The sequence below is a fragment of the Panulirus ornatus genome, chromosome 11 (assembly GCF_036320965.1).
Source record: "Panulirus ornatus isolate Po-2019 chromosome 11, ASM3632096v1, whole genome shotgun sequence".
Lineage (NCBI taxonomy): Eukaryota > Metazoa > Arthropoda > Malacostraca > Decapoda > Palinuridae > Panulirus > Panulirus ornatus.
In genome coordinates this window covers 6,984,094-6,999,350 of record NC_092234.1, presented here as the reverse complement: position 1 = coordinate 6,999,350, position 15,257 = coordinate 6,984,094, and the positions used below count along the sequence as shown (strand labels likewise).

The 15,257-nt window shown below is 47.2% G+C and overlaps 1 protein-coding gene across 12 annotated transcripts in view; it reads right to left on the bottom strand.

The window, feature by feature from the left end:
* LOC139751258 (WD repeat-containing protein 47) overlaps positions 1 to 15,257 on the bottom strand; it is a 184,781-nt gene that overhangs the window by 31,235 nt on the left and 138,289 nt on the right. For 10 of the 12 annotated variants that reach the window (XM_071666536.1, XM_071666538.1, XM_071666533.1 and 7 more), the window contains one exon: positions 10,070 to 10,120. The exons of the other annotated variants lie outside the window; for them this stretch is intronic. In XM_071666536.1, the coding sequence (XP_071522637.1) occupies positions 10,070 to 10,120 (51 nt within the window). The remainder of the gene's footprint in view (positions 1 to 10,069; positions 10,121 to 15,257) is intronic. 12 annotated transcript variants of the gene reach the window in all.

Below are 15,257 nucleotides of genomic sequence, written 5' to 3'. Positions count from 1 at the left end.
CCCTGGGAGTACAGGGTAGACGCACTAAATGCAGGAACCATCAACACGAAAAAAAAAAAATCCCTTGTAGGAGGAAGATCATCACAAAAGACAAGATGGAAATGATGGTCGTATGTACAAACGGAGAGAATCGCAGGTGACGACGTGAGGTACGAGAACAAGATAATGACACCAACTGGAGTCAGGCAATTAGTCTCAAATGACAGAAGAATGAAGGCCTGCCCCTCATGAAGCACCGCCAGTATGGCTTCAAGTATAGTGATCAGTTATACGAGCGATGATGATGACAGATATCTAACACTGACCTTAAAACACAACCGTTAAAACAAGATAATGTACGATGGGAATTAATAAGGGCAGACTATGAATTATGTACATGTGTATACATGTATATGTCTGTGTGTATATATACGTATACGTTGAGATGTATAGGTATGTATCTTTGCATGTGTGGACGTGTAGCATGTGTGGACGTGTATGTATATACATGCGTATGTGGGTGGGTTGGGCCATTCTTTCGTGTTTCCTTGCGCTATCTCGCTAACGCGGGAGACAGCGACAGCAAAATAATATATATATATATATATATATATATATATATATATATATATATATATATATATATATATATATATATCCCTTGGGATAAGGGAGAAAGAATACTTTCCACGTATTCCCTGCGTGTCGTAGAAGGCGACTAAAAGGGGAGGGAGCGGGAGGCTGAAAATCCTCCCCTCTCGTTTTTTAATTTTCCAAAACAGAGAAGGGGACCAAGTGAGGAGTTTCCCTCAAAGGCTCAGTCCTCTGTTCTTAACGCTACCTCGCTAATGCGGGAAATGGCGAATAGTAAGGGGAAATAAATATATATATATATATATATATATATATATATATATATATATATATATATATATATATATATATATATGACAAATATTTGAAACCGATATGAGCGTGCAAGATACACAAAATGAATTAAGAGAGCTATGCTGCAATACTGACAATGTTGTCACAACCGTCGCGACCAAGAATAAACCCGGGTCGAGACTTCGTAAGTTTTATCCGCACATACTCGACCGTAGAGCTCAAGGTCACCACAAAGTTCAAGGTCACTACGCCTTAATCATGAACTGTGACACAGTGGCTTTAAATGAATCTTACGAGTGTCAAGTTGCACACACAGAGAAAGTTTTCGTGCATATCTTACCTTGATCATAAAACCCAAGGTCAGTGACCGAATAAGATAAATACACAATATGATCCAGATAAAAGAAAGTGTCGTAAAATGGATACACCTTTGACCTTTACCATGGTGCAAGATTCATGGTGGAAACTTTACAAATAAGAAAGTTTTGGCTCAGACGAGAAGAAGGAAGAGACGGAGATGGACACGTACGGCACCAACAAGAAACACGAAGAAAAATGTTTTATTATCATTTAAATTATCACTACTATGATTATCATTAGTAACTATATATATATATATATATATATATATATATATATATATATATATATATATATATATATATATATATATATTCCGCTGTACCAGTTGGTGTCAAGTGTCCCAGGTGTACCGCTGCAGCGCCAGATGGCGCGGATGGGAGCCTCATTATCCCTCACCACACTCCCTCACTCGCTGCCTCACTCCCTCCTCCAACCACAGTCACGCATTTGCATCTTTTCCTCCCTCCGTCACCCATTTCCCCCACGATACCTTCTGAAAAGCGACCAGCCCTATACCACGGATATATATATATATATCACCCCTGTCGTCCTGTGGATGAAGGATGGGTTTACGGATGGAAATACAGGGAGCGTCACCCTCCGTCCACAGGGATAGAGAGGCGCTGAGGTTGGCTAGCCAGGCCCGCTTCAACAGGTGAGGAAGACCAGGTGATGGACGTTAAGTTGTAGGGACCCCAACCGTCCCCGTACGTGGCGACAATACAAGCGTCGCCCAGACAAAAAGCCGTGTCGTTACCAGAAGGGAGCGAGCCAGCTCCTTGCCAAGCGTCCGACCATACTACCGTCCAGTCACCCTCACCAGCCCCACGGTCCACTGGCTGTAATACAGGAGAGGCGGAACGTATAAACCAGGGAGGCAGGCGAGCTGAAGATTTATGACTGTCACGTTCTTTAGAAAGTGGTGGAGGCCCGGGGAGGCGACAGCGTCCCCTCCTAGAGCCGACATTTATTTGACAACCTATGAAGATGGTGGCAGCATTAGATGCAATCTTAAACCTTTAACCCCAACCAGTGCGGTGCAAGCCTTGGGTATTGATGGCGTCAACCTTCAGATCCGATCCATACTGGTCGGGTCAGGGTGAGGCCTTCGAACTCAAAAGGTTCGTAACCCCAAGGTCAAGGAGTTAATGTCACCGCGTACCTACATACGACACAAATCAGCCAAGATCTCTTCACTAATAATCATTTTTCAAAACGAGCTAAGAGGTGCACGTTGAACTTTATATATATATATATATATATATATATATATATATATATATATATATATATATATATATATATATATATATATATCCTAGCCTAATCCAGGAACCGAATTTTTCAACCAGCTCCTTGGAAAGGATGAACAGCTGGGTTGACTACGGACCGACTGCTGCGACCAGGATTCGAATCTATTCGGGATCGACCCCGAGCGGCCCGTGAATGCACCACAGTCGACAACGATAACCGATACACATCTAAAGAAGAGGAAACTCCCACAGTTTCGCCGTCCTGTATATAGGCAAATATTTACCGCATACAAGTATGGACCATGTTATGAGTCTGTAACCACTCAGGGATAGATACCCTCCCAACTAGGGCTGAGAAACAAGCCCTTGTCGAACATAGCCAGACAAACTCATGTCTGAGTAATGAACAATTCAAGTTCACATTATAAAGACGTGTTGTAATAATAATAATAATAATAATAATAATAATAATAATAATAATAATAATAACAACAACAACAACAACAACAACAACAACAACAACAATAATAATAATAATAATAATAATAATAATAATAATAATAATAATAATAAAAATAATACCCCGGAAGTAGAAAATCTACCTCTGCCATTAGAGGTCAAACTTAATACACTATAACATTCAAGACGTAGACTCGTGCCTGAGAGTGTGAGCAATCATTATTATTATTATCATTATTATTATTATTATTATTATTATTATTATCCCAGGTACCCTATCAAGGAACTCCAGCAGCTGCTCAGCAACCTCAAGCATGGACATGATGGGGACTCCCTCCAAACATCAAGTTCCTCGACAACACATGTACTCCCTTTCGTCAACTGACAATGATGCAGCCTCGCTTGAAGGTGACTTTCCACTCGGCGACGCTCTAACCACAAGCAGGCCGAGTCTGGTAACACCAAACAAATATATATATATATATATATATATATATATATATATATATATATATATATATATATATATATATATATATATAGGCACAGTATGATAGCCACCACTCACCAATCCACCACTACACCAAATGGATAATTTGCCGTCTTCGAAATACTCGGGAGTTTCGACACAAATTTCACTGGGCTTCAGGTTCGCCTTGGAACACAACATCCCACGGTAGGTAGTACTTCCGTCGGCGGGAGCTCACAGGAACCAAGGGCGACCCCTGTGACGGTGGCGGAGGTGTGGTGTGTCGTGCACCCACTGTGGCGAGACAGCCTCAACACTGATCAGGAGGGCCACCCCTCACCTCATGCTTGGCTCTTGCAACACCCTCACTACCACGCTATACTTTTACCTGAGCTCCTTTGGACCGACGGTACAATGCTCTGAGAATGACGGTACGACCCTTCATGACGGTACAATGCTCTGTGAATGACGGTACGACCCTTCATGACGGTACAATACTCTGGAAATGACGGTACGACCTTTCAGCTCGACTCCTTGCACCATGAGCACGACGGTACGACTCCTGAACATGACGGTAGGGCACTTGAGTATGACGGACGATACGACGCTTGAGCACTAAGGTACGACCCTCGGACACGACGTTACGACCTCTGAGCAAGACGTCATGACCCTGACTCAAGATGGCACGATCCTTGAGCACGGCACCTGCGACCCTTGGCTATCACGGCCTCGCCTATGACCTGACCTTCCGATGGGGTCACAACGATCGTCACGATCCAACAACGATACAGTAACGAGAAGCGGACTTGACGTACCGCCAAAGCCTAAAGGAATGATACCAGAACAAACAGATATGAACCGAAAGTAAAAGGCAGAGAGACGGCGTGCATAACATTCGACCTTGTCTTGGCAACTGTGATACTCGAGGCCGAAGGAGGGGGGTCACTGACCAGCGCCCTTTCAGTCGCCCTGGAAATGTGAAGGAGTTCAACTCCTGACACAGACAGACAGACATACAGATGGGCGCTTACATTCGTATAATTCATTTCACGACTTGAGAACGCGGAGTTCAACCCCGCTGGGCTACATATGTAATCCTATGTGAGTGGCCACATGAGCGTTACAGACCAGAGCGTTATATTCAATTCTATACATAAAGAACAGTTTGATGATCGACTTCAGCCATGTGTTGGCTGGCGAGCGTAAAAAGCGGGGAAACTGGGAGGAAACTGCATTACCCGTGTATAGATGTAAAACCTGCTATCACAGGCACACGTCACGAAGACTAAAGAGGCTATAGAGAGGACGATCGGGAAATAATGCCGGACGATGTGACCTCTACAGCTAGGTCAGAAAGGTCAGGCCACCATATGCGTGACGGTAAGGCCCCTGGGTTAGGTCACAAGGGTCAGGCCACCAAACCTAAAAGTCGAACCCTAGTCCACAAGAGGTCGAATCGCAGCGCTCCAGGATCGTACCATTGTCCTCAAGGAGTCTAAGAATTACTATCCGTACAATATATATATATATATATATATATATATATATATATATATATATATATATATATATATATATATATATATATGTCTTCTATCACTGTTTCCAGTGTAAACATTAGGTACCTCTGGTTTATCGAGTTCCGAGACAGATCAAAGATCCTATGCTGACTTAGAAGCTCTGTTCCTAGAAAGATCCAAGATTCCCATCTTGATGTTGCTCGGTTCCGAGATAAATCCAAGATTCCTATCCTGATTTTCTTTCGTTCCGAGAGAGGGAGAATTTCGTTATGACGCACACTCACTCTCCTCCCTCGATCATGTTGCTCCTCCATGGCAGTCCAGTAACTCGGACGTTTGAAAGCGAACCTTATAAAGGCCAGAGAAACTTGAACAGGCCGAGTCTGGCATGTGCCCTTCCCCTGCACCACACACCACCACCTACCACCTACCTTGCTCAACCCTTCCAGTATGGCGTCGTAACCCCTGGGTGTCAAAGAGAAACCTCTTGAGGGACAATGGTCCAACCCCTTCAGTATCATGACTGAGGTCAGAGTACTTTACGGAGAATTATAAATCATACTCACGGTGGTAAGTCATCGTACTCAAGGTGGTCAAGTCATCGTACTCAAGGGGGTCAAGTCATCGTACTTGAGGGCATTATGAGTCGACGTGCACAGGGTGTTGAATTATCGTACGGGTTAATTTACCGTATGCAAGGGGTTACCATCGTAGTCACGGGGTTCCCACCGTACTCAAGGGGTTAGGTCATCGTACTCAAGGGGCCAAGTCATCGTACTCAAGGTGTTCAGTCATCGTACTAAAGGTGTTAAGTCATCGTACTTAAAGTGTTAAATCGTCGTATCCAAGAGCTACCGTGAGCAGCGTCCAGCCACATGCCTACGGTCAATCCACTCCTCTCCTTCCACTGAGACTTTTAAGGTCAATTCTATTTTGGTCTCCAGTCACACTTTCTAGCACAGTGCAGCTGAGGTGAGGTAATACCATGTGTGCTGGCCATATTAAGACAATGAGCTTACTCGGTGGTTCGAGTCTGGAACCATACCTACGGGCAAGGTAGTACACGCGCAGGCCTCCTGGAGCCATCACGAGAAGCGACAGAAGCAGGGAGGGAGGGTCCACCACCACACCCGCGTGTGTGGAGGGTACCTCAGACGCACGCGTGGTGGCGGCGCCGCGCGGCGCGCAGTACGGGGAGGTCAATGGCATCCATCCCTATTGCGGTAACCAACGACTGGCCTCGACAACGCGAGATGGCGTGCACGCTGACTACCTCTACGTATCTGTTAACCGCCAGTATATAACCTCATTTTCTTTCTCGAAGTCTACACCGATCTACGACGAAAACCGATCGAACGTACTGACGGAGGCAGAGCGCGTGGTGCGTCAACCAGCGGGCGGGAACCCGATGAGCGATACGCTGGAGAATGGAATGAGGTGTTTATATCTGGGAATGGCCAAAGTACGGGGGGTGGTCAGTGGCTCATATCGGCGTGAGCGGTGGTGTTCCGGTACGAGCCTGGAACGCTACATTTAACTCCTCTGAGCACAGTAGTAAGGTCCTTTGAGGCACGACGGTATGACCCCTTGGGCATGATGGCCTGGCATTATGACCCCTCAAAGGCCAGGTCGTCGTCAGTAACTAAGGGTTGTGCCGTGCTCACGAGTCGTACCATGGTGCCCAAGGGGTACGTTTGGCATGACAGGGGACGACACCTACACACGTAAAGTCCTGGCGATATCTTTTTAGGAAAGACTTCGCAGTCTCAGGCGGAAAGATGCCACGCCATAACCTCTCATACATCGCTCACATGTTTATCTCATCACCGAGATTGAGGTAAATCTGCTGAAGATTACCGAATGGTGTAGACCACTTAATCTCCCACCCAACCAGTTATATCAGCCAGTCTGCCAGTCAACCCACCACCGAGACAATCAATGGAATGGATTTCATCACACAATGCCCCCTTCCCATCACACAATACCCCATTCCCATTACACAATAACCCCTTCGCATCAAACAATACCCCATTCCCATCTCATTATACCACACCAACGTCAAAATCATACGATACTTAAGGCTCTTTTACCATACCATACCACCATAGCTTTCACCATACCATGCCATCAACGCCATCATACCATATCCCGTCCCTTTCACCATACATTCATGAAACCACCATTATTCATTGTCATATCAGGTCACTATCACGACCAAACTGCATCATAATCACTATCGCTACTCCCTAAGACCCCCCCCCCCTCATTATCACCCTACCAAGTCACCAACACCAAACAGTACGACTCTCACTCTACCATTAAACCATCGCCACCAAGCACACTGGCAAACGAACAAGGTGCCAGAGCACCATACCTGACCACATCACACCACCAAAGCCACCATCACTCCCACTCACAATATGAGGAGACCATCAAATACTGCACCATCATTACTATCAATCAAAAGACCACCATCACACCCATCACCATCGCAGATGGACACCTGCCAAACGAGCAGTCACCACCTCACAGACCACCAACACTGTCACCATACAAAGGCCACCCTGAACACCATCTTGTGGCACGTCTTCCAGGCCACGACAACACCAGACCACTCCAGCTGTCAGAGCAGATGCATTTTCAACATTCCTTCAACTACACATTCATGAACTACAGGGCCATTACCATGCAGAGGAATGCAATGTATCGCAAAGCATATGCCATGAATACTGCAATTTCTACACAGTTCGCTTCTCTTAATCTACCCTACAAATTCTTTCCAGTAATCATCTATCCATCTATCTATCTATCTATCTATCTATCTATCTATATATATATATATATATATATATATATATATATATATATATATATATATATATATATATATAAGCCCATAAACTGTCAATAGCCTCCTAAGCACGACGGTGCGACCCTTGGCTATGATGGCATCTGGCTTTTGACCTGACCCTTGACGGATCATCGCTGCCAGCTATTACGGGGGGTGGGTGCTGCTCCCTCTCTTACCCACATACACACACATACACACACTACACCGCAGCCATCCCTCGGGACCTGGTCAGAGGCCAGACCATCATTCCCGAGGGTCGTGCTCTCCAGGGGCCCGAATGGGCCATACAGTTTCTAAGACTGGGTGTACTCCCGGCACGTGAACAACAGCACATCACAAGTTAGCACACAGCACGAGGTGGAGGGGCTAGAGTCTAACTGGGTCTCCCAGCCAGAGGGGTGTTGACTGACCGACCAGCAGGGTCCCCCGCCCTACAGCTGGCTACAGCCAGATGGTGGTGACTGACCGTCCTACACGGGCGCACCCCCGCCCCATGCACTGGCTGACGAAGCTGGGGAGAGAGAGACAAGACCACCGTCCTCTCTCCACCACGGTAAAAGCTACACTGAGCCATTACAGGGAGGGGGTGGGCGTCGCACACCCTCTCTCACGCATACTACACCGCATCCACCCACCCACCCACCCCGCCCGCTCCCGCTCTTCCGCCAACAATATTTGACGAGGCAATGCATCGCCACCACCATGGCTGAAAAGATCATCGATCATTACTCAAGTGAAGCTACTATTGTAGGCATGGAGTGGCTCATCATGCTTCCTGGCGTCAAGATCATCATCTGGGTGTGTTGCGATCGGTGGCGATAGAACATCCCCAGCAGTGACCTCAACACACGCAAACGCACTTGCCGTCGACAACCCATGAGCAAGGACGGAGACCTGTATGGTTCACCCTGAGGAATAAACTGAAGCAAGGTTCAAACCTATTTACAGCGAAGTGAAGGTAATCACGCTAAGTCCGTTGATCTCACATGCCCAAGTAACCAACACCAACTGATGCAAGGGAATGGGAAACGCCTGGAAGGCATTGGGAGTTAGCCACGCTTTCCCCTCTTACGCCCGTGGCTCTCAAACGTAACTTAGAGAGAGAGAGAGAGAGAGAGAGAGAGAGAGAGAGAGAGAGAGAGAGAGAGAGAGAGAGAGAGAGAGAGAGAGAGAGAGAGAGAATCTTCAGCTTGAGAAACGCAGCACAATCCGCGCCACCTTCTCCACACACCCTTGGACCCTTCCTAGAAATTATGGGGGAATTTTCACTCAGAACTGATCCGTCACGTCCCGGCCTCAGGCGGCGGCTGGCAATCCCCATGAAACCTTCTCTCCCAGCGCCTCAGCGCTCTCCGTCGGGGGGACCGGCCGACGAGGAAGAGCTCGGCCCTTCGTCAACAGCAGGAAGACTGGCAGTGTTTGAGGATCATGGCCGAGAGTCCACACACCGTGAGCCACCTGCCATGGAGGGGCACCCACGCCTCTCCCAAATGTCACGTTCTGAGTTCCCAGTTCACACGAGGTGTTTACCCGCTCCTGACAGTTGGGTAGGCACAGCGAGCACCACCCTCCGCACCACTCACGGCCGGCCAGCCAGTGGCTTAGCTGCCCTTCGTCACTGACGAAGAATGGCTTCCGGTGGGCGGACCCCACCTGCACCTGCGACAAATCCAAGTGCTAAGCTGGTCTTCGAGAGGAACCTCTCTCGGGTTGTTAAGACATATGTGATGGAGCCCAAGAGGCATTTTCAGATCGTACATGGCGGTGTGGTGAGGGTTGTTAAAGTCGCCACACTCAGATGAGGGGAAGAATTGGCTACACCCGCGGGTACATCAGGAGAGGAGATATCTATCCTCGGCCGCGGTACCTGTGTGGGAGACTAGGTCATGCTGAACACATCCGCCACCACCAGCCCAGGGGCGAGATGGTTCCGACCTCAATTGCCACAGGGCACTCGTATCATGGCCTCTATTACAAAACACAGCGGTCTCCCTGGCCATCACCGACTGACGGTCATTTTTTTTCCCCTTATCCGCTGATGGCCATGGATCCCTTAAGATCAGCGGCCCCCTGTCGAATGACCATATTTGCTCCTTGACCTATGGCCTCCTTCGATGGCCATAATTCATGGCCCCCGTCGATGGCCATCTGACCCATGCATGACCTCGGGCTTACGTCGATGAATATCCCTGCTTTACGGCCCCTGGTGATGGTCACCTCTGTCCCCTACCGATGAATACTCTTGCCCTCTGCCCCCCACCTTATGCCCTGTGGCCTGGTTACTCACCCGTACAGACCGCCGCCGTACACGCTCCTCCACAACCAACTGCTGACTTACCTGAAATAAATAAAAGTCAATTTAGTCAACTTGTCAGCCACAAGTCTACTTATAAAACATTTATCAATAAAAGCACCAGTTACTTTAATTCACAAGAGACTATCCATTATTCACATCTGCCAACATATAACGCTATTCAACACTGCACATGAATGAAAACTATTATGAAACAACGTTCTTTCAACCCCTTGAGCAAGAGGGGTAGAGTTCTTGGGTATGAATGGCTTGGCCTTTGACATAACCTTCGAGGGTCAGGTCAAAGGCCAGGCCATCATAACCAGGGTTGTAAGGTCCTGCTCATGAGGTTACAGATCGGTTTAATTAATACAATATTTTCATAAACACATCATCTTTATACTAATACCTTGTAAGACAATTACTCTATCGATCAATAAATAAATAAATATATATATATATATATATATATATATATATATATATATATATATATATATATATATATATATATATATATATATATATATATATATATATATATATATATATATATATTCTCTTTTGCTAGAATAAAAATCAACGCAACAGAAAGTTGCTACAAAGCTACACGTGTAAAAAAAAAAAAAAAAGTTAAACGAAACTAGCAAAGCCGAAAAATGCCTCCCTACCACATACTGACACCCAAGCATCTCCCACTGGTTAGGGGTCGATAAATACTAGTGTGCCACTCAGACGGTCTGCTTAATATTACAATCTACACACAAGGGTGAAACGGACATGCGGAAACGTATTTCCAGTCCGATACGAAATGGGCAATTACTCCCTCTCACCAAGACACCAACTACTCATCACACATGATACACGCATGCCATCTGCTCCCCACACACAACAATACACACATTAAACAACCGCCCTCCTAACTCAGTCTTACACACACCATCCCACCATAATACACCCATCTGAAACTACACTTCCCAGACACATACGGGTTACACTGTAGAACAGCAGCATACAGAAGTTAAAGAAAAGTTGTACGATAGCACGAAATGTTCAAGAGATGGGGGTCCACTATAGAGTAAATCACCTTCCCCATACAAACAGATCAATTTACTCCCACACACACACACACACACACACACACACACACACACACACACAGATGGAGCCACGCTGCTGAAGTATTCCCTCCACGTACGGCTCAAGGACGTAATAACAACACACACAAGAGTATAACTCTCCCTCTCCACGCTGCACAATTACAAAAGCATGAGATATACTTTACGACCTTCCAATGGGTTATAAATCTCTAGCCGATGGAGGAGACGCCACCGCCAACTTTCGCTGCCGGGGAATTGTGTAACAGAAAATCCGACCATGGAGAAAATCGACACACTTGCACAACCCGCCCAGAACACTAAGCCCGTCAATCTCAACCTTGTAATTACCTTTAGCTCGAACATGAAATCTCCTTCTCACTACTTTTTCTATTGCCGTTTTCTTTCTCCTCGGAAATAATACCAATAATAATAATAATAAACAAAATACGTCGCTCTTTCTGAGATGAATGGACGCGATTATAAGCCCGCAGCCCAGATACTTCGGAAAGGGATGGGGCTGCAAAGACCTTGCTCCTGCTGGTGGTTGACACCTTGAGCACAACGATAACGACGACCCTTGAGCACAACGATACGACGACCCTTGAGCACAACGATACGACCCTTGAGCACGACGGTGCGACATCGTGGGCCTGAGGGCCAGGCCATCATCATGGGTCGTACAGTCGTTCTCAAGGGTCGTATAATCGTTCTCAAGGGTCGTACAATCGTTCTCAAGGGTCGTACAATCATACCCAAAGGGCTATAGGCAAAGGCCCGGAGGAACCCCAGTAAGGCCTTAAACACGCACCATACACCCGGCCTCCTTTTGCTCCTCCCGGGGCTGGACCCGCACTAACCACAGGGGCTGGCGGGCTCTCTGAGGTCTACTGTCCAACCCCATGCCTCGGGGACCCTTCCCCACCAGACCCAAAACGACAGAGCAGAACGCTGGACCAGCCACCGGACCGACCTTGTAGACCCCCCCTAGCCATCACCCGACGGAGGTACAGGATACGAGCGAGCCCTACCTTCGTGCAGTCCTCCGTGACTAAGCCAGTCGCTGATCACTCTCACCTCATAACTGGCTCCGGCGCTACCATCATGGCTCCAGTCACTGAGAGTAATGTGTTAACCGTTACCTCCATCTCTTTCGTTCTCGCACTGATTAATATCACCTTATCTCCTTGAGATAATGATGAAGATGAGGGAAGATTTGATGAAGACAATACCTTTATTTTCTTGTACCTGTTCGCCCTGTCCCGCCTTAGCGAGGTGGAGCCACGAACAGATGAGTAAGCCTAAATCAATGTCGTAATTAGCCATGAGCATGGCAGAGGGGGGGGGGGGGGGGGGGGAGTTTTCCCTGGGCCTCTCATCAACCACTGTCTGGGGTGTCGACACAACACACCCCGTAAGTCGGGGTTGAGGACCAAAAACTTGTCCGAACATCTAAAGGAATTAAAGACTTTTACCCCGAACGAACCACCCGCCCATCCCGGGCCTCGAACCCCTGTTAAGCAAATGAAATGCGACAGACGGAGGAGATCCATCAAGCCACTGGCGTAAGGCTAACATGTCAAGAGCCACATTTCTTGGCAATGTGGTCGGCGGCTGAGCGGGTTCAGCGGCGATTTCAAATAGTGCGTACAGTAGTTCTGGGCCCTGTTGTCGAATTTTGTTTGTATGGAATCTGTCTGTTCATAACAATGACTCTTTGTCTTCGGAGCAACTCCTTAGAGTTGAAACTCAGGCGTGAGGTGCGTCTTATCCCAGATGGCTGGGCTGCTGCAAGCTACACACAGCACCTCCCTCCCTCACTCCTTCCTTCCCAGGGTCGACGCCTCGCATGCACTAATGTGGGAGAACTCGCCCAGAATACTCCACCAAGACTTTCCCGAGGGTCTTAAACCACTGACTTGACCTACATCACAGGGGGAAATGTCCATCTCTTCCCACGCAACACGACATCCTGCTTCCGCAAACTTACAAATTGCAATATGAAACACGATAGCAAATACGTGACCAATTTTCTGTACATATTTTCAAGTCGAAAAATATATCTAATGCCCAATGAAACAAACTGTCTTCTAATGATTCATTTCCATATAGTATTTGTTTCCACCCTCTGATCTTCCTGGAGACACACACAAAACTATTCTCTCCCATGATAGAAAAGTCTCATAGAAGCATCTAATCCCTTCACTGCAGTGCTATAAAGCAATAGTAAATCCTCCGTCTCTCATGGAGATGTGACAGCAACACATTCCTCCTCCTCTCCTCTCTATCCGGTCATGACGCCCACCCCACCTATCCTCCCGGCGTTGCCATCTCAACACTGATGAGGTTGAAAGCAAAAACAAATGTTGGCAATTTAAAGGACAAGTCTGACAACGGCTGTCAAAATAATCAGCGCCCAACGATATCAAACACGTCCTTTCCCTGGCGCTTTACATACAACTAATTACCGCCTTTTAAGAATAAATTACGTCTAAGTTACTGTAAGTAATCTGTAGCACTGAAAGGAATATGCTATCCATGTAAATTTCTCTTCCATCCATACTGTTTTAGAAATTTCAAAATGCATGATAAACGGCAGGGCAAATTACTATAGTTGGCCATGATCACTGGATTAACCATTTTCTCTCGTGTAAATTTCACCACTAACTAACCTAAACGTAACTCAGGCTGTATTTTAAGACTTTTTAGCCAGTGTTCCACAAAACTTTCTACTTATTACCTCTAAACATAAACAGTGAAATCCACCAATCTGCGCTGTAAGTTATGACATACCAAAATGCACAATATATCTTAAAACTTTCCTTACTGGAACAATATTCTTATTAAAAAAAAATATAATACATTCGTGACAGTTAAAAGAAACTGATAATATAGGTGTGTTGTTGTATTAAACAAATACAATCCTCACTTATCATAATCTATGAAGCGATAGTTTAACCTCTTGAGCACGGAGGTACAGCACTCAAGCATGAAGTTACAACCCTTGAGGATGACAGTACGGCCTGAGCACACAACGGTACGAACCTTGGACATGGCGGCACGACTCGAACACGATGATACTGCCCCTGAACAAGCATGGTGAGACCCTTTAGTACAACGATACGACCTTTAAGGAACAACGACGGTACGGCTCCCTAAAACACGACGGTACGGCCGCCTAAAACACGACGGTACGGCCCCCTAAAACACGACGGTACGGCCCCCTAAAACACGACGGTACGGCCCCCTAAAACACAACGGTACGGCCCCTGAAAATGACGGTAAGGCCCTTGAGCACCACGGCGATGCAACCCTTGGGTTTGATGCACTGTGCTCGAGAGCTGTACCGTCGTGCATAAGGGCTGTACCGTCGTCCACAAGGGCTGTACCGTCGTGCTGAACAGGATACAATACCCCACTTAAGTGGAGCAAACTTACCCAGTTCATCAAAATACAGAGCAACACCCCACTGGTGTGTAGTCTTGTGAGTGTGTATGTTTACGTGTGATGGAACGCACAACACAACCCTGTGTACTGGAGAACATGAACCTATCCTCATGATGGTTCTGCCAAGTGCATCCAGTACCCTGGGCAGCACTGTACCATCTCCTAGCGGTATGCACCTCCCACAGAAGGACCGTGGCACGGACGCTGCCCTGTAAACTGGCCCCTCGGGGCCATAATTGTAATTATAATGCGTAACGAAGTATGTGGCTGTGCAAGGGACGGTGGGTGGGTGGGTGGGTGAGCTGGAAGTGCCCCCTGGCACTGCCAGAGCGTCGCCCAGTATGCCATATAAGGCCTCACACCCTCACTCAAGCCGCCGACACCACTCATAATCACCAGACACTTGTACCACCCGCCGAGGCCGCCGCCTCTGGGGCTCTGTGGTGGTGGTGGTGGTGATGGAGGGAGTGGTGGAGGCGGTGGTGGTGGCGGTGGTGGAGGTGAGCTTACCACCACCACCACGATCACCACCAGCAGGAGGTGATGTGGCTCTCACCCCACCGGCGTGGCCCTCCTCCCTCCTGCTCGGGTGACTCATGCCTCCTTCCCAACACCTTTATACGCCCGCCCCTGGCCCG